This window comes from Ceratotherium simum, chromosome 34 (assembly GCF_057802395.1).
Source record: "Ceratotherium simum simum isolate JZ-2026a chromosome 34, ASM5780239v1, whole genome shotgun sequence".
NCBI classification, from domain to species: Eukaryota; Metazoa; Chordata; class Mammalia; order Perissodactyla; family Rhinocerotidae; genus Ceratotherium; species Ceratotherium simum.
This window is the reverse complement of record NC_141933.1, coordinates 15,950,096-15,970,505: the sequence shown is the minus strand read 5'-3', so window position 1 is coordinate 15,970,505 and position 20,410 is coordinate 15,950,096. Positions and strand designations below refer to the sequence as shown.

The 20,410-nt window shown below is 41.0% G+C and overlaps 2 protein-coding genes across 2 annotated transcripts; both read left to right on the top strand.

Moving 5' to 3' along the window:
* Nucleotides 1-3,051: 3,051 nt before the first annotated feature.
* Nucleotides 3,052-3,987, top strand: LOC101393743 (olfactory receptor 9Q1-like). The gene has a single exon (XM_004437385.2). It carries the CDS (start codon nt 3,052-3,054, stop codon nt 3,985-3,987), a length of 936 nt encoding a protein of 311 aa, XP_004437442.2.
* Nucleotides 3,988-13,954: 9,967 nt separating this feature from the next.
* LOC101397789 (olfactory receptor 9Q2-like) lies at nt 13,955-14,899 on the top strand. Its single transcript, XM_004437749.1, has one exon. The coding sequence runs from the start codon at nt 13,955-13,957 to the stop codon at nt 14,897-14,899; it is 945 nt and encodes a 314-aa protein (XP_004437806.1).
* The last annotated feature ends 5,511 nt before the right edge of the window (nt 14,900-20,410 follow it).

Sequence of the window (20,410 nt, the reverse complement as noted above, 5' to 3'; positions counted from 1 at the left end):
CTCTTGGTTCTCATAATTGTCAGAGAACAATTATTCTGTTCTTCACCATCTTCCTTATTTCCTTTTCTGAACTGGGACTTGAAATTCAATGACTTAACAAAATGCCTCTGAATCTGGGACTGAAGAAATACTATAGTGTCAAAGATGCAGAGATTTGGCAAAAGCTATGCCAACAAGAAGAACTTGCCAATTTCTCCTCTGGGCAACATCCCGGGCTTTTGTTTCCCCTATGGTTTCATTTGCTTTTAAAGGAGGGAAAAAGGAGAGAATTAATGAAACACTTAACCCCTAGGGAGGGCAAACTTAGAAGACATGATCTGTCTTGTTGAGGTCTCTGTGTAGACTCCCCAGTGTGTCCTCCCGGATAATGTAGAGCAAAGCCTTGAGTTTACAAAGTGCCCTTCTTGGAGGATATGGCTACACTGATGAGGGTGGCAATGGGCACAATTTCTGACGTTGTTCTGACTGGAGAAGTTAAAGCCAGAGACATCTCCCTCCTCAAGGGACCATGCAGAACTGGGATTCAGGGTTTTTAGACTCCACTCAGTGGGTGCATCACAGGGCTTTGGAAGCTGGGACTGGGACCAGGTGTCTTATTAAGAATCCTCATGAGCAATAATTGCTTTTCCTTAGAGACCACGATAGGCATCGATTGGGGACTTCAGAGCTTTTGTAGCAACTATTAGTATCTTCCCCAAAAGGGATTTGCATTGGATCCAGGAGCCCATAGGAAGAGGTTTTTCTCCAACCTCTGCTGTCCCAGCCTGCAGTTGAACAAAAACCACGGTGAGGAATGCATCTTAATCAGATTTACCAGATCACAGAAACAGAAAGATTAAGAGAAGAGAGAGAAGAAAGTGCTTGACAGACCAGAACTAGCAAGGGACTTGAGGATGATACGTTGCAGGGACCGACATTCAGGCAGCTGTGACATTATTGTCCCCATGTTGATTCACTATTTTTTTTTGTGTGAGGGGAGTGTAGGGGGAGTGGGAAGGACACTGAGGCCTGGAGAGATTAAGTGACTTGCTCAGTGTCATGACTGAGCAGGTATGGAAGAACCACCCAGACCTCCTACTGCCCAGAACACTGATCTCTCCTCTACACCCTTGGGATGTTTCTCCAAGCAGTGGAAGAGAAATGACCTTTTAGAGACAAAGGAAAATTAGTGAGCAAAGAGAGAAGAGGACTGGCCAGGTAAAGGTGAAGTGCAGTTCAGGTGAGAAAACTGATCCTGAAAACTGATCCAGAAAACTGATTCTCGTGGTTCATGCTCAATTCAGATCAACAGATCCAATTTCTTTTATTTGTTATTTTCCCCAATATGACAATCCAACACTGGAGTAGCTGCCAAAGTCTAATGCTTTAAAGATGATCAAATATCTTCTTTTTCCTGCTGCACTGCAACTCTGCCGAAGGACTTTCTATCCATTAGCACAAAAGTCTGCATCAGCCTTCAGATATGAATAGACTGCAGTGCTGGTATTCATGATTGTCTACTTAAAGGTAGAAAGTTCCTGAGTCCTGAGAAGCTGTTGGAGTAGACACGTGATGCATGTGAAATCCTGTTATGAGATAAATAGTGCTTCCGTGTGCAGTTTTGTTCCTAATGATGGTTTCACCATTTAGTAGCTGTGCAATCTTGGGCATGTTACTTAAACTCTTTCTGCCTCAGTTTTCTATCTATAAAATGAGGATAATAAAAGTTCCTATCTTATAAAGTGGTTGTGGGGATTAACTGAGTTGATGTATAAACCACTTGGAATTGTTTCTATTATTGAGGACAATATCAGTTCTTACAAAATCTATTTTTGGTAAACTAGGGGGCTCTAATTAAGACAGCATCTGTTAAGTAAGCGCATTGTTAGGTTGGAACGGAAGGGTAAACCCAAAGATGGCTTATGACCTTCATGAATGTTGATGGATTTTAATGAGTTCTTAGCCTTCAGACACTTTTTGTTTTTAAACATTTTCATAAGAATAAAAATAATCACTTGAACGTGTGTACAGTGCCTTTGCCTTTACAAGGTGCTTCGTATGTCATTTGATAACTTTATTTATTCCTCAAAAACATGTTAAGCTCTTACTATGTGCTGAGCTCCAGGGGCACATGCCCTGAGCAGGGAAGGTGGACTCAAGAGAGACTTCTTGTAGGAAGTACTATCTGAACTGAGGTTTGAAGGTGGCGTAGGAGTTGGGCATGACCCTGGGGATAGGAAAGATAAGGTGTTACGGCAGAAGGGGTGACCTGTGGAAAGCACAGAGGTGTGAGAGAACATGGAGGATTGGAGAAGCTGAAAATAATTCAGTGTGGCTGAAGAGAAGTGTGGGAGTCTGGAGTGTGGCTGTGGGTGTGAGAAGAGAGAAGAAAGGGACATGAGGAAGGAAATAGGAGAGATCTCATAGAGGGCATCCTGAGATGTCAAGGAATCTAAATAATTCCTGTCCTTGATGGGGAGCCGTGGTGGGGTTTTTCACAGGGGAATGAGACATGATCAAATGAAAGTCATAGAAATATCACTCTGGCCACAATGAGAAGCAAGAATTGGCAAGAAGCGAGTCTGAAGGCAGCGAGAGCTGGTAGTTACATGGCTGTTGTTTTGATCCAGGCAAGAGATGAAGAGGTTTTGAAATAAGGGAGGAACTGTGGTCATGGACAAAAAGGGACAGAGTCCTGAGATGGATATTCCCATGGTAGGCAGGACTCCCTGTATCAACCCTTATTGGAGTGATAGGGAAATTTGGGGTAAGAGTGATTGTCTCACTTATAGGAGCTCATACAGCTAGTTAGCAATAAAGATTGGAGACTATGCACTCCTATTCTGAGGATGCCTGTCCGTATCAGTTTTCTTGACATACTAAGATGACTCTGTTACAGAACTCCCTTAAAAGTAGGAGCTAAGACCAGTCATCTCTGAAGCCTCACACGGCACTTGGCATAATTCGTCCATAGTACCTGTTCAGTAGATGTAAACTAGAGATATAGTTAAGCCCTATTTATATCTTCCTAACTTGCCTCTGATCCTAGACCTCTCAGGTACCTCTGGCTTCATGGCAGAGAAGAACTTCAGCTCAGTGACTGAATTCCTCCTTATCACTTTCACTGACTGTCCTGAATGGTCACTCCCTCTCTTCCTCCTCTTTCTATTTATCTATCTCATCACTTTGTCAGGGAACTTGGGCATGATTATCCTGATTCGCATGGATCACTGGCTCCACACCCCAATGTACTTCCTTCTGAGTCAACTCTCTTTCATGGACATCTGCTACTCGTCTGTCACTGTGCCTCAGATGATGGCCATTTTGTTGGAGCATGGGGCAGTTTTATCCTACACACGCTGTGCTGCTCAATTCTTCCTCTTCACCTTCTTTGGCTCCATTGACTGCTACCTCCTGGCAATCATGGCCTATGACCGCTACGTGGCCGTGTGCCAACCTCTGCTTTATGTCACCATCATGACACAGAAGACCCTTTTGAGTTTCGTGGCTGGGGCTTACATTGCTGGTCTCTTCAGTGCCTTGGTGCGGACAGTCTCAGCTTTCACTCTCTCCTTCTGTGGAACCAATGAGATTGACTTCATTTTTTGTGACCTCCCTCCTCTTTTAAAGCTGACTTGTGGGGACAGCTACACCCAGGAAGTGGTAATTATTGTGTTCACCATTTTTGTCATCCCTGCCTGCATGGTGGTGATCTTGGTGTCCTATCTGTTTATTATCATGACCATTATGAGGATCTCCTCAGCTGGAGGCAGGGCCAAGACCTTTTCTACGTGTGCCTCCCCCCTCACCACTGTGTCACTCTTCTTTGGCACCCTCATCTTCATGTATCTGAGAGATAACTCAGGCCAGTCCTCACAGGAGGATCGGGTGGTGTCTGTGTTCTACACAACAGTGATCCCCATGTTGAACCCCCTCATCTACAGCCTGAGGAACAGGGAAGTGAAGGAGGCCCTGAGGAAAATTCTCAACAAAGCCAAGTTGTCCTAACTGTCTCCAACCTTGGAAAATCCTGAGAATCACCTCCTCTGCAGTGTTAGCATTCTGGGCAGTCATTATTTATAGCACGCTCAATGTTTAAATGTATGTGTCATGGTACAAGGTGTAAAAAAGAGCCCAAACTTTTAATCCTGGAGAAAGAAAGGAAGAAAAGGAAGAGGCAGGCTGAGAAGAGATTGGGGTGAGAGCTCTAACTCCCAGGACAAATGACAAAAGGATCTGAAGTTAAATCCTGTGTAATCCAGATGTGCACACCTCTCTGGTCTGTGACTATAAAATAAGATTACATTTTTTCGGCAAAATTTTCTATGAAAGATTTCTATCATATAGAAATGTTGAAAATAATGTATAGTGAACTCCCTATACCCGATACTTCGTTTCTGCGATTGCGAATATTTTGTTATATTTGCTTTATCATATATATATATATGTAATCTATTCATTTATCCATCCTTCAATTCATCCATCATTCTACCATATTTTTTGATGCACTTCAAAATGAGTTGCAGACATCATTGTCAGTACTCTTCACTTGTATACACTTCAGAATGATATCACCAATTAGGTTTCGATATTTAGATTACATGTATTTTTAATGATTAGGGTAGTTTGATGGTCCAGCCAATAAAGCTGACTATGCTCAAAGTATTCTTCAGACTCTTGTAGTAGTCCACAGAGATGTTTCACATGAATCACTAAAAAACTCCCACAATAACATGTCTGTCAATGTCATAGCACTGGAAATACGCCCTGTTCTTTCTTCTCCCTGTTTTAGCTCCCACTTAGTCACATTGTTTGCCTGAGAAACCACTTGGTGAATTCCCATTATTCCCATTGCCTATAATAGTATCTATAGTGCCTGTATCATAGATGTCAACTCTTTGTGTTCTTAAAGCTTTTGACCTTGGGCAGGCAGAGTATTGCTGCATTCCACGCAGGGGTGAGCAGGAGTGAATCCTGGCCTACACTGGGTCCCTGCATTCAGCAACACCTCAGCCAGTGTCCAAAGCCTCCCAGAATCTGTTGGGTTTTTTCCCCCAGTTTTACTGAGAAATAATTGACATATATAAGTTTAAGGTGTACAGCGTGGTGGTTTGATTTACACATATTGTGAAATGATTGCCACAATAGCTTCAGCTAATGTCTATCATCTTGTACAGATACAATAAAAAGAAAAAAAAAGAAGAAAAGAAAAAAGAAAAAAATTTTCTCCCTATGAAGAGAACTCTTAGGATTCATGTTATACATTATGGACACATTACACCCCTAGTATTTATTTATCTTATAACTAGAAATTTGTGCCTTTGACCATCATCTTCCAGTTGCTCCTTCCCCCACCTTCTGCTTCTGGTAACCACAAGTCTGATCTCTATTTCTATGAGTTGTTTTATTTATTTATTTATTTTGGATTCCATGTATAAGTGAGATCATATAGTATTTGTCTTTCTCTGTCTGTTAATATCCAAAATGTATAAAGAACTCATACAACTTAATAACAAAAAAACAAATAACCCAATTAAAAAAATGGGCAAAGGACCTGAATAGACATTTTTCCAAAGAAAACATACAAAAGGCCAACAGGTACATGAAAAGATCCGTGACATCACTAGTCATTAGGGAAATGCAAATCAAAACCACGATGAGATACCACCTCATGCCTGTTAGAATGGCTATAATCAAGAAGATAAAAGATAACAAATGCAGGCATGGATGTGGTGAAAAGGAAACCCTTGTCATTGTTGGTAGGATTGTAAATTGATACAGCCACTATGAAAAACAGGATGGAGGATCCTCAAAAAAATTAAAAATAGAACCACCATATGATCCAGCCATTCCGCTTCTGGGAATATATCCAAAGGAAATGAAAACACTAACTCAAAAAGATATCTGCACCCGCATGTTCACAGCAGCATTATTTACAACAGCCAACACATGGAAATAATCTGTTGGCTCTTGATCTTCAGTTATCTAACTGTAGGTCCCTCAATCAGACCCAAGGCACTGGAAAGGAATGGGCCCCATCTACTCATCATTTTATGTTCCTTCTTTGATCTTTGTTCCTGGAACTCAAACTCCTTTTCTCCCTTTCCCTTTGATTACCCAAAAACAAGGTCCCAGGGGTATGAATGATATAAACCATGAGGGAGAGTATAACAGTATCAATAACATTACAAACAGAGGATGATTCCAAACTCAGCCACCCAAAAATGCTGCTATGTCACACCTGGAATTACAGTAACAGGATTTTAAATGGAAAGAATCAGAGAAGTGAAGCATAGAAGATTCATGGTGAAGGCATACAAAGGATATTCAATTTAAGATCACTTATAGTAAAATAAAACACACTTAAATCTTCAAAGACATTGTGCTTATTCTAGAAGACAGGATGCTTTAAAATATATATTATAATTTTCAAAAGAAATATTTGATCCTTTAAATAGTGGTTTGTCTGGTTGTTAAAACCCAGGCTGAAAATTGATAGCTCCACTAAGGGGACTGGTTAATAAACAGTTCATGTGTCAATTGTGTTACAGGTGCTAGGAAAAGTTAAGGAAGTAGTTAGAAAGCTTGGATTAGTTGTATGAAGCTCCCTCCTGATTGAAAAAGACAATATTGGATCTTTGTGAATAAAAGTAATACACTGAAGAGTTCTTTGCTCTCTTAGAATCTGCCAGAAGGCAAGGAGTTCATGAGGAATTGAAAGGGACTAATCCGAGGATGAGTTGCCAGGTTTAAGGAGACAATTTCATGCCTTCTTCTGATGAAATTCTAAGTAGGCAGTTAAAGACTTCTATTTTAGAAGAAAGCGCTAACTTAAAGGTCTGTAGGAACTAGTGGATACAAAGCCTCAATGGGACTTTTATTTTTTGCTCTATAAAGAGAACTCAGGGAAGGTTTAAAAAAATTCTTTCCACTTATGTATGGAAGCAGAGACAGGATTAAATTGGGTAATTTTAAAGAATAGTTGATAATAGGGAGGTTACCTTGTCATAAATAGGTGTTAGCATCACCTTAAGTCTGGCTATATCTTGTGTTAAAGTCATTCAAATAAAGCAACCTGTGATTAATTGAATTATTTTAATTCTAAAAGTCTTTTTTTAACAGCAAATATACAGCTGATGAGAAATCATTCAAAAATCTGCTTTTGGATATACATCCTTAGGGAATACTAGACTATCCAGACCAGAAAACACCATCTACATGAAGGTTTTGAATGTGGCTATAATGCCTAAAAGGAGAATAAAAAGGTCTTCTGGAGAGATAACCTTGGATATCCAGATCAATGAGGGGATGGCGAGTATGATACCATACCCACACCCTGCCTGGTCTCAAGCCTCGCACTCAGCTGGACTCTTCCCATCGCCCTTCTCAAGTTCCTGCCAACACATGGTTTCCTCCAAGGTGACTCCACTATCATGAGCCAAGTCCTCCAAGAACTGTCCAAGAAGGGACTTGGTATCATGGCCCCTTTGGTAGCTTCAGGAGACTCCCCCACTGTCTTTTGCCCCAGACAGAGGGGTCCTGGGCACCACATTTCTTGGTACAGGAGGTGGGAGAAGAAAAGCCACAGTGCTTCCAGGGGCAGTGCAAGTTAGTAGATATTTCCTTACACTGGTTGCAGCAGACGTGAGCAATATGGCATGATTTTCAAGGTGCCAAGAAGGGCTCTGATTCCCTTCTAAATCTCCTTTCTTTGCTTCCAGTTCCTTTGCTTGAAATTAGCCTCTTGGACCTTTTCTGAAGACTGTAGGATGTGATAGAAAGAATGCCGGTTAGTGACTGCCACTAACCAGCTGTGTGTCCTTCCATAAGGGAATTACCCATTCTTCACCTCAATTTCTCCATCTGCATAACTGGGGAGAGGTTAGAATGAGAGAATTGTGAGTCCCTTTGTGGTCTGACATTCTATATATCTGGGCTTTACCACTGTTCAAGTGTAAATTATTTGAGAAGGGAACCCCCATGCATTGCTAGCCACTTTATTCAGAAGGTGACTGTCCAGAGGCCTCTCTGAGCATGGGTTAGGATGGGGAGTGAGCACCTGAGAATGAGGTAACTGAGAATTATGGGAATGGGTGCCGAGGCCAAGGAAGATGGAGTGGCCAGAGACAAACTTTCCACAATTTACATTGGCCCTAGGAAGTCAGGCATAGAGCTTAAAGAAATCACTGAACAGCAGTCGTCTTTCCAATGCCTTATTGATGGCCACTAGATTTGCAAGCAGGACATAGACATGAATTGTTTAAGCACAGTTGGCAGATCTGCTGCGAGCTCTGTCACTTGTTGCCTCCCTGAGTCACTGCTCAGCCACCACCTCTATGGGATTCCCTGAAGCACAGGTGGGAATATCTCTGATTTTCCTTACCTTAGCATGGTGAAAATCTATTCTTTCATCTTTCCAGAACAGCATCCCCTCTTGTCTGGGAAACGCTCCTTTCTTTACTCTTGGTTTACACAAGTACTTCCATCTCCCTGTAATTCCCAGTTTTCTGGTCTTCAGTGATTGACCCTGAGGTAGGCACCTGACCAATGTTAGGCCAATTGTGGTACCCCATCCCTTGGCCATGCGACATCTGAGGACTTCCTTGTGATTTTCAGAAAGAGTGATTTTCATCTCCTTTGTGGTGGAAAAGATGGGACGTGTGAAGTGTGGACACAACGAGAGGTCATTTTTTCTACTTTGTGGAAGAAGTAGGTTTAGGAAGAAAATAAAGCTGATATTCAGAGACAGTTATGGACCTTAGAGAAATTCCTGATGTCATGAGAGTTACTCGTCCCTGTTGTCCCTGAGATCTAGCTGCACACTTGCCTGCCTTCCCCATGGTTTTGAGAATCTTGTCGTGAATTCATGTGTGTGTTCAAGCCATGTTATGTGCTGGGTTTTTGTCACTTGCAACTAAGAAGTCCTCTTTAAGAAACCCAGGGATTGCAAATCATTCCCCTTTTAGGATCTCATTATTCATGTTTGTGAGGAGTTGGACTGCATCCTGAGTTTCTTCTGGCTACGTCATTTTGGGAAGTTTAGTCATAGAAGCTCTGAGAAAACTTATAAAAGAAGCAATGGGAGAATTTGTCTCAGGTCTGCATACCCCTGAGAGAATCTGGGGGATAGGAAGGGCAGGTATGTATTTTTAAGATTTAGAACGGAATCAAGATGAATTTGCTTGGTTATCTGGTTATCTGTTGTTTGGGGCCTCCTCTGTATTTGAGAGAAATAAAGGACCATTGGGTTAACAGCCAGTTAACCTGTTTGGCCTTAAAAAGCTGTGGATTGGGAATCAAATGAACTGATCCAACCACTGACCGTCTTCCTATTTGGGGACCTCAGCCTGTTTGCCTGTGAATTGGAAAGCCTGGGTCATTTGACTTCTAATATTCCCTTTAGTTCTAGTATCTTAAGGAGCATATAAAAATTCTGCAGTTCCAGAATACGTAAAAGTGAGGGCAGTTTACCACTAATGAACTGTTACAACAGGATAAGTTCTTTCAAAGCAAATTTATGAGCACTAGGCAGTCCTCAGCCTTGAAGTGGCATGAGATCCACCTGCGCATGGGGGAAGACAGTAGAGATGGATTCCATGGTGAGAGCTGAGAATATGTTCTTCTTATACCAAAACCTGCAGTCCTTCCTAATGCCTCCTCCTGGCTGCAAGTCATGACTCCCTGGTTACAAGGAACAGATATCTACTTACAGTAGTTCAAGAAAAGACTTTTTGGCAATCAACTCAGAGTTTTCTCCTCATCTAATCATCTGTGCTTAGAAAGGTAAGGCTGTATGAGGCCAAAGTGGATGCTGAGTCCATCCTTTCCTCGTGGCTGTGAGCAATACTTCTGAGAAGGAGTAAGGGCCTGCCAAGTGCACCCAAAATTTTCTACCACAATCTGCTCACTCTGCAATTTAGATTCCATCTCTAAGCCCAGTTTCCTTCTTTCTAAAAGGCTGGAAAGAAAATAGAGATGTAGAAGGAAGAACACCCCAACTATCCCCAAACATGGAGTTCAGAGACATCTTCATGAGGATTTGCCGTGTAGTATAGGAGTTAAGAGTGTGCATTCTGCAGCCAGACTACTTAGGTTCAAATCCTAGCTCTATCCCTTACTGTGGGACTATTGGTGATCCACTTCAACTCTCTGTGCCTAAATTTTCTTGTCTCCTTAAAATGGGGATAATAATAGTACCTAACGCATAGGATTGTTGTGTGGATTAAATGAGCTAATACATCTATCTATCTATCTATCTATCTATCTATCTATCTATCTATCATCTATCTATCTATCTATCTATATCATCTATCATCTTAGAAGAGTGAAACGGCATATAGCAAGAAGCTTAAGTAGTCTTCACTATTATTATCCTATTGGGTTTCCCTTTCACGTTTTGGCTCAGCTACCACTATGCCTTGAATCTCTAAGTCAGGAAACCAACGTTGGTTTAGATTCTGATTTCAGATCTATAGGTCTTAGGAACGAATCTCTAAACTTCTTTTACTTTAGTTTTATAGGTCCCAATGCTCACAATGTATGAAATCTTGATCTATATTCTGTGAGGTTCATTCTGCTTCTTTTCTGAGGCTGGCCTCATGGTGACTGAATCATCTTAATTACTAGATAGTTTGAAAATCTACCACAGCTTCCTGAAAGTAGAGTTCTGACGGCCTCAGCCTCTTATTTCACCTGGGGTTGGGTGGAGTTTCTATTGTTTACGGAGCAGAACTGCAGGGGCTCAGCTCTTGGACTCACTCCACAACTGAAGGAAAAGTCTTTCTTAAAGGATAAGATGTTTTCCTCTTTCATAGCTCCTGAGGGATCCTTCTGGAAGGATGTTGCTCTCCACCTGGCCCCTTCCCAAATCCTTTCCCAGTAGAAGCCATTGCTCTGGGGGCAGTCAGCCTGACAGAGACTTAAAGGAGCCAGATCTTGAGATGAGTCATCAGGAGATGACTTCTCTTGGAATGGTTACTGCTTTGCTGTTTGGCATTTGGTCAGTTGCTGGGCTTTTTTACAGCTGCACTGTCTAAGGAGCATCCTTCCCTAGGAACTCTAGTTCTATAAGATGCTAATTTGCTTTTAATGAAAAAGAGATTCTGTGGTCAAATATTTTTGGGAAATGGTGGGTTAATGGAAGTTGACAAGGTTTCTTAACTATAGGACTTTACAGATCCTTTATTATGCTGATATGCAATATCATTTTCCATGTGGAGGATACAGTATGTAGTGATTTCCAAACTTATGAGAACAGTAAACCTATTTTCCTCCCTGGAGCATCTACCTAAGACACCTGGGAAAATGTAAGGCTTTGCAAGGTAGGAGCAATTTGCCAGTGGTTCTCAAACATGTTGCACTTTGTAATCATCTGGGGATCTAAAAAAATACTGATGTTTGACTTCTATACTCAGACATTCTGGTTTAATTGTTAAGGGCTACACTCTGGGCCTCAAGATTTTAAAAGCTCCCCAGGTGATTCTAATGTGCAGCAAAGTTGAGAACTGCTGTCCTGGAGTCCTCTTGTCTTGTCCCATCTTCTGAATAGGCTTAGTCAACAGAACACTGATCTGGTTCAAAGTCGTTGATTTGCCACCAAGTAGCTGAATAACCCTCTCGGTATCTAGACTTTTTAATTTATGAGACAGGGAAACATCAAAGCCATCCTGACTATTTGAGGTCTCCTTTGAGGAAGGAGGGCACTGACGGGAATTTGGAGAAATCATGCTCCTCAAGAACACACCTTTGTTATTTTACTTAGTTTACAGCACAGAGGGTCAAGCAGGACTAGAGTTCCTAAGAACGCTTCCCCAGGCACTGTTTCAAGACATAATTTTGGGGGACTAGCTGTATCAGAACAACTTAGGATGCCTGTTAACAATGTAGATGCCTGCACCCTGTGGTGGAGGCACTGCGTCAGAATTTATGGGGATGGGGCTATAGTATTCACATTTTAAACAAATTCCCTAGGTAATTATTATGTACACTGAAGTTTGAGGACCAGTGATCTGGAGGACAGGTTGGTCACCGTTAAGAATTTGCTCAGTTTGCCTGGTAGAAGTCTGTTCACTACCCGCGCACACCTGTCTCTCCAATGTTTTGTCTTGTGACTGCCCCACTTGCACCATTCTGCTTCTGCCAAATGCTGAACTTTCAGAGGCACCAACTGCAGTGTGTCTTGGCGATGGGGAGCAAAAGCTTGTGCTTACAAAACAGCCTCCTTTGGGATCAGGGCATAGCCAGCTAGGATGGCATTGTGCAAAACTCTTGACAAAATTTCCCACTGAGATATAGGAAAACTTCAAAGAAATGCATTCGTTTTGGTACAGGGCAGGAATGAGGCAAGACTAGGAACCAGCCCCATCAGACCCTGGTGAGTGATGGCAGGATGTGGGATACGGCTTTGGGAGTTTGAAATTAGAAAGAAATCTTCAATGATATTAGACACCTTGTTAGGAAGTCGCCTGAAGATAAATTGCCTCTCCCTGGAGACTCCCCTCAGGAACTGATGATGCAGGGGCAATGAATACAAGAAGCACCATTGGCAAGGTCTAGTGCTGGATCAGAAGCTCAGGGAGAGAGGCTGGTCCCCTAGCCTGCTATTCTGGACTGAGTCTGAAAAAATCCCAGGAAACTCTAGTGTCAGGGATGTATTGTTTTGTCAAGGGTGAGAGGAAAGATAGAGACTCCACAAAGTGGGAATAAGACATAGAGATTCTGGAAGTGACTCCATATCAATCAGGTTGCTATGATTATGGACTCATGCTGCATTGTTGTTTATGAAAGGAAACAAAGAGAAGGTAATTGAAGTCCAGAGAGGAAAAGTGACTTGCTCAGGGTCACACATCTACTGTGGGTGAACTATAACCCAGGTCTCCTCTGGATCAGCAGGTCTGTTGCAGAGGAAACACTAAACAAAGGAGGAAGGCACTAGCGAAGTGGAATTCAGGTGAGGATGGTTCATGCCCAGCTCATGGCTTCCAAACCTAATTCTTTTTCTTTGTTATTATCCCTAAGGGGTCAGCTCAGTATTGGCCTGGCTCCTGGTGCATTGGGTAATCAAATACAATGAAAGCCCTCCTCTACAGCCCTGTTCTGGAACTCTATTAAGGACCCCAAATCCATTAACCCAGATTCCTTCAACAGTGCTTGACAACACCAGGCTGCAGAAATATTTCTGATTTCAAATGTGGATGCCGTTTATTATTAAACTACTGCTTTTATTAGGGACTGTGAGAACAACCAAACAACGCTTTTGGAGCTTTAGGTCCTAAAAGAAGCTTATGTTTGCTCTTTTCATTTCAAGGTTAATGCTAGTACTTACAAAAAACAAAAAACCCTTAAGAAGCCAGCCAACTCTAATTAAGATAACAGCTGTTTGTTAAACATTCATGTTGTTAGACTGAGAATAGAAACATCCCAATAAGCAGAGCCCTTTGCTGATTGCTAGTGGACTTTTTTGGTTCATGCTCTTTTGTTGATAGAATATAAATTTTCCTTCCTTAAAGCATTTGTTTAAAATTTTAAATAGCCACCGTATGTATGCTTTTAGCTTTCCAGTGCGCTTTTGCGTCTGTTTTAATCTATGCATTAACCTTATCTCAGCAGCAGGGCAGATATTATGATCCCCTTTTAGCAGAACAGGAAATTGAGGTTCAGAGAGGTTAAGTGCCTTGTGTAAGATCAAACAGCTAATTGGGGACAGAGTTGCAAATACAAGAGCTGACTTGTAAGTCAGGGAATCACTTACTCTCCAATCTTAGTATAATAGAAGCATTCATCACGTTTTGTCTTCCTTTTAGTGAGCTCTGTGTTTGTCCATTTCCACTTTAGGCTGCAAAATTTGTTGAAGTTGAGTACCTACATACCAGACACTCAAATTAAAGCTTTTTACTTGAAATGACTTGAACTTCTCTTCAGGGATTCCTTCATCTGGCTCTTTTGTCTTAGCCCTCGCAGGTAAACCGCTGAATGGATGGCTGGGAGGAATTACACTGTAGTGACAGAGTTCTTCCTTATTGCATTCACTGAACGTCCTGAGTGGGGGCCTCCTCTCTTCCCGGTATTTCTGAGTTTCTATCTACTCACTCTGCTGGGGAACGCGGGAATGATCATCCTGATCCGCAAAGATCGCCGGCTCCACACCCCGATGTACTTCTTCCTCAGCCACCTTTCCTTTGTGGACATCTGCTACTCCTCTGTCATCGTCCCTCAGCTGCTGGCTGTGCTGCTGGAACATGGCACAGCCATCTCACAAGCTCGCTGTGCAGCTCAGTTCTTCCTTTTCACTTTCTTTGCTTCTCTTGAGTGCTACCTCTTGGCAATCATGGCCTATGACCGCTACGTGGCCGTATGCCGACCCCTGCTTTATGTCATCATCATGACTGAGAGGGCCCGCTGGGGCTTAGTAGCTGGGGCTTATGTTGCTGGTTTTTCCAGTGCCTTTGTTCGAACGGTCACAGCCTTCAGTCTTTCCTTTTGTGGAAACAATGAGATCAACTTTATTTTCTGTGACCTCCCTCCTTTGTTAAAACTCATCTGTGGGGACAGCTACATCCAGGAGGTGGTGATTATCGTGTTTGCCATTTTTGTCATGCCTGCCTGTATATTGGTGATCTTAGTGTCCTACCTGTTTATTATCGTGGCCGTAATGCAGATCTGCTCTGCTGGGGGTTGGGCCAAGTCTTTCTCAACCTGTGCCTCCCACCTCACTGCTGTGGCTCTCTTCTTTGGGACCCTTATGTTCATGTACCTGCGAGATAACTCGGGCCTGTCCTCAGAGGAAGACCAAGTGATGTCAGTGCTGTATACAGTGGTGACCCCGATGCTGAACCCCCTCATCTATAGCCTGAGGAATAAGGAGGTAAAAGATGCTGTTATGAAAGCCCTGAGCAGACCAAAAATTTCTGGAAGCCTGTAGATGGAGTTTTGTCAAATACGTCTGTCATTCCTTAGTTTCTCCATCCTTTCTGTCTTTCCTCAAATATCACCTACTTGGGGAGACAAGTAGGGAGTCAACCCTACTTAAAATTTCACTCGAACTCTCCACCTCCACTTTCTGATTTATTATTCTATGTAATACTTGTCACTATCTGATGTACGATGTTTTACATATTTGATATTGTCTAATTCTCACAACAAAAGTGAACTACATGAGAATAAGCATTTTTATCTGTGAGATTCATTTCTGTATGCCCAGTGCCTGGCAACGCACCTGTCATATAAGAAGCACTCGATAAATATTTGTTGAATAAATGAATTAATCCCAGGTTCCAGTGTCTACCTTTAAGTTCCAACTTCTTCAGTCCTCAGTTTTCTTATCTGCCAAGTGGGTTTAAATACTCTATAGGACTATATTTTTGAGGATCCAATGCATGAATGGGCAGGGACTGTGTCTGTCTTATTCACTACTATCTGTTGAATGTAGCGCAGTGCCTGGCACCACAAATACTTGATGAGTGAATCAAAAATATTTGTAAAATCAAAAATCTATCTACATATACAACTACTGTTTTGGTCCAAAGGGATTGTCTAAATCCCATCATTATTTATTCTTTCATTGTTTCCCTTTTTATTGTTTCTGTGGTTTTTGAAAATAACTAATGATAATGATAATAGATAACAATTCACATTTATTAGGCAATTATCACCTTCCAGGAATTGTGATGTTGGCCACAAGAATTATCTGATTTAATTCTCACCACAACCCTATGAGGCATGTCCTATTATCATCTCTGCTTTACAGGTAGATGAGGCACCTGAGACGTAGGGAGGTTGAGTAATTTTCCCAAGGTCAGCAGGCAAGCGGCAGAGTGGGGCTTCCACCCCATGGAGCCTGAGCTCTTAACTGCCATACACACAGCCTCCTGCTATGACCTACTGCCCACTCCATATAATAGCTCAGTCTTGAATTTATTATTGTTGCACTTTTCTTTTTCCTTTTACCTGGTAAAGAAAAGATAAAAGTCCAATCTGTAGAGGTAGGAGGCAGTCAACAACATTTATTTTATAGACCTGATGAGTTAGTATTGTGTAATGTGACGGCAAGTGTCAGTGTGTGTGTGTATGCGCATGTATATAGTTGTGTATGAGAAAATGAGGTGTGTAGATTAAATAAATTGCAGCTTCTGAACTCTAGGAACTTGCATTTTGAGGACATATGACAAAAATTTTAGAGAGGTGTTTGGTGGGCTTGTTTAGGAAAAGATATAGGGAAAATATTGCACTGGTGGCCAAGAGATTTAGGTTCAAACATCAGCATTCGTAGGTGTTTTTGCACAAATCACTTAAAAACTGCAGAATGTGGTGAAACAACTCCACAGAGTGCATCTTGGGGGCCATTTTTCAAATATTAATTGCCACGCAAATGTTCGCCTGACACATCAACTTCTGTAGTAGGTGATAGAGGCATTTGTTTTGTATAAAGAGCTCAGAATTTGGCACCAAAGTGTCCAGTCTGTCACTTCTTAGCTGTATGGCTTCAGATTAGTTAGGGCCTATCGGCCTGCTTTCTCAACTGTGAAATAAAACTTACTGAGTACTTACTCTGGGTCAGGATTTTTACTTATCTCACTTATTCTCACAACAAGTTGGTGCACATGGAGAATGGAAGGTGCCAAGTGAAGTTCTATAAATGTTAATCAGTGTTATTATGGGGATAGTCACAGGCTCCATGGCCCAATGAGCATCGATGGGCAGAGGGACCCATAGGTGATCAGTAAACATCTTCATTTCAGAACTGTCTGGAACTGTCTCTCCTGGGCTGACATTAGCCTTGATCCAGACACCTCCAGAAGTGGAGAGTTCACTACTACCTTTTTAACTTAACTGTTAAACTAATATACACTTAAATGTACACTTAAACTAATGCTAGGCACTATGCTAAAAGCTTTACATGAATCATTTATCTTAGTCCTCATAACAACCTTAATGGAAAGTAATTATTATTGACCTCATTTAGCAAAAGGAAGAAATGAGACCCAAAGGGGTTATGTAAGTTGCCCAAGTTCTGCAGCAACAAATTGGCAGACCAGGGAAGATGTCCAAAGTGTGTACTCTTAAATAATATACACTTGTCTGCATTTTTCCCTATTTCTCCCAGCCCTCAGTGCTCAGTTGCAATTTACTTCAGAGGGGCCTGGACTTCAGTTCCATTTTTGGTCTCATTGTTTGATAGGTTTGGGCTAGGGTGGGTTTATCTTCTGGCCTGATGTAAATATGAAGTTCATGAAATTCACCTTAGCTCCCTTGTAGGTCAATGAGAAGGATCTGGGGGAATTTGCAGCTCCCTCAGAAAAAGCAGGATTGGCTCAGATGAACTACTGCTTTCTGAAGCCCTTCCAGAGCACCTCTTGAGTCAAACTTCCTCCAGTAAGTAGTTTAGCTGTACAGTGCCTCCAAGCAATCTTGCCTTCATGTCTTCTTTTCAATCTTCAGTGATCACCTAACAATTCAAAATTCCTATCCAAAAGCTGATCATTGTTATTTCTTACCATGTAATAGCATTAAAAAATATATATATTTCATTATTTTGTTCTATCAATCATCTATCTATCATCTATTATCTCATAAGATGCTACTCAGGGGGTGTGTCTGAAGTTCCTTCTGATTTGCTAAGATTTTTAAAAAACAGCTTCATTGAGGTGTAATTGACATGAAGTAAACTGCACATATTTTAAAATGTACAATTTGGTAAGTTTTGACATATGAACACGCTCAAGAAATCATCACCACAATCAAGATAATGAACATCTCCATCATTGCCAAAAGTTTCCTTTTACCCCATTGTATTTTCTCCCACCTGCCCCTTCCCACCACCCACACCTTCATACCCTCAGGCAACAACTAATCTCCTTTTTTCACATGCATTAGCTAGAATTTGAAACAATTTTTTTGTCCTCATTAATATTATTATTTATTTTAAATTATTTTTCTAGTTTTACTAAGGTACAATCGATATATTACATTGTATATAAGTTTAAGGTGTACAACATATTGATTTGATATATGTATATATTGTGAAATCATTATCACAATAAGTTTAGTTAACACCCATCACCTCACAGTTACAAATTTTTTTCCCTTGTGATGAGAACTTTTAAGATCTACTTTCAGCAACTTTTTTTTTTTTTTATTTCATTACAGTCACATTGGTTTATAACATCATATACATTTCAGGTGTACATCATTACACTTCTATTTCTGCATAGATTACATCATGTTCACCACCAAGAGACTAATTACAATCCATCACCACACACACGTGCCTAATCATCCCTTTTGCCCTCCTCTCTCCCTCCTTCCCCTCTGGAAACCACCAATCCAATCTCTGTCTCTATGTGTTTGTTTGTTGTTGTTTTTATCTTCTACTTATGAGTGACATCATACAGTATTTGACCTTCTCCCTCTGTCTTATTTCACTTAGCATAATACCCTCAATGTCCATCTATGTTGTCACAAATGGCTGGATTTCATCATTTCTTGTGGCTGAGTAGTATTCCATTGTGTATATATATCACATCTTCTTTATCCATTCGTCCCTTTATGGGCACTTAGGTTGCTTCCAAGTCTTGGCTATTGCGTATAATGCTGCAATGAACACAGGGGTGCGTGTATCTTTATGCATTGGTGTTTTCATGTTCTTTGGATAAATACCCAGCAGTGGAATAGCTGGATCGTATGGTAGTTCTATTCTTAATTTTTTGAGTAATCTCCGTACTGTTTTCGATCTTAGCAACTTTCAAATATACCGTACGGCATTGTTAACTATAGTCATCATGTTGTACATTGCATACCCAGAACTCATTTATCTTATAACTGGAAGTTTGTACCTTTTGACCACCTTCACCCAATTCCCTGCCACTGCCACCCCATCTCTGGCAACCACAAATTTGATCTCTGTTTCTACGAGTTTGGTTTTTCAAGATTCCATATATAAGTGAGATCACACAGTATTTGTCTTTCTCTGACTTATTTTCTTTCCAATACAATTTTGAATAGAAGTGATGAGAGTGTAAATTTTTGTCCTGTTCTTGATCTTAGGGGAAACTATTTAGTCTTTCATCATTTATTATGTAAATTTTTTCATAGATGCCCTTTATCATATTAAGGGAGTTCCCTTTATTCCCAGTTTATTGAGATTTTTTTTTTTTAAATCAGGAATGGATTTGGGATTTTGTCAAAAGATTTTTCTGCTTCCACTAAGATGGTCATATAGTTTTATTTTGTGTTTATTAATATGGTGAATTACATTAATTGCTTCTGGAATGTTAAATATTTCTTGTATTTCTAGGATAAACTGCACTTGGTCATAGTATAGTATTCTTTTCATTATCAAAGAAAGTAGAAGATGTTCCTGAGCATTCTTTGCTGGTTAAAAAGGTCACAGATGTATTGCCTAAAGCCATATTCCAGTTTGAAAATGGGTTTGTAGTTCTAAGTCATCTAAATTCCTCTTTTAAAAGGAGAATATAGAGGGAGGCATAAGCGGTGGAAGGAAGATGGAGCCAAAGAAGAAATTTGAGATATTATCATCTTCTGAGAAATAGGTTGTGACGGAGCTAGTTTCCATTTGAATTCAACCCTGAGGATGCAGGACTGGTCAAGAGATCTCTAGGGATGATAGCTGCCTGGGTTGAAGAGAGATTAGAAAGTATGATTTCAGGAGTGATGGTTTGGCTCCTGTGGTTTTTGAAACAGTTGATCCCTCCTTTTTCTTGGAATAATTTTCACTTTCTACCTCAGTCTTCCTGACACTACTTTATTCTGGTTTTCTACCTCCTTGGCTGCTGCTCCTCAGAATTCATTGCTGAGTCCTTATTTCTAAATATTAGAGTTACTCAGGGCTTCATCACAGGTCTTTCTCTCCCTGTGTAGTCACTCAGGTAATTTCACCTAGACCCATGGATTTAAATAGTTATTTTATTAAATACTTAAAGTATTTAAACAAAATTCCAAGTTTCTACCATAACCTATAAGATTCAGCCAGGTTGGGTCCCTAACTACCTCCATGACTATATTTACTTCTCCCCTCCTTGCCCCTAGTCCCATCCGCTTACTATTCCTTGAGGATGCCAAACTCTTCTCACACCAGCTTCTCTATACCTGCTCTTCCCTTGTCTTGGAATGTGTTTCCCCAGATCTTCTGATGACTCACTTCTTTATTTTATTCAGTTCTCGGCTTAATACCTAAGAGAGGGCTTCTCCAGCTCCTGAACCTCTATACCTAAAATAGCCCTTCCATCCTGTGTCATCGTCCATCCTCTGATGCTGCTTTACTTTTTGCTACAGGCCTTCTGGCTGCCTCGTATTATTGCCACCATTTATTTATTCACATATTCATTGTCTGTCTCACACACTATGAAGTAAGAGCCAGGAGAACAATAGCACTGTCTCATTTCCGTTTGACTCTCACTAGTTACTCAAAAAAATA

Excerpts from the sequence above, each read along its gene's own strand:
- LOC101393743 (XM_004437385.2), top strand. The coding sequence starts at position 3,052 with ATGGCAGAGAAGAACTTCAGCTCAGTGACTGAATTCCTCCTTATCACT.
- LOC101397789 (XM_004437749.1), top strand. The coding sequence starts at position 13,955 with ATGGCTGGGAGGAATTACACTGTAGTGACAGAGTTCTTCCTTATTGCA.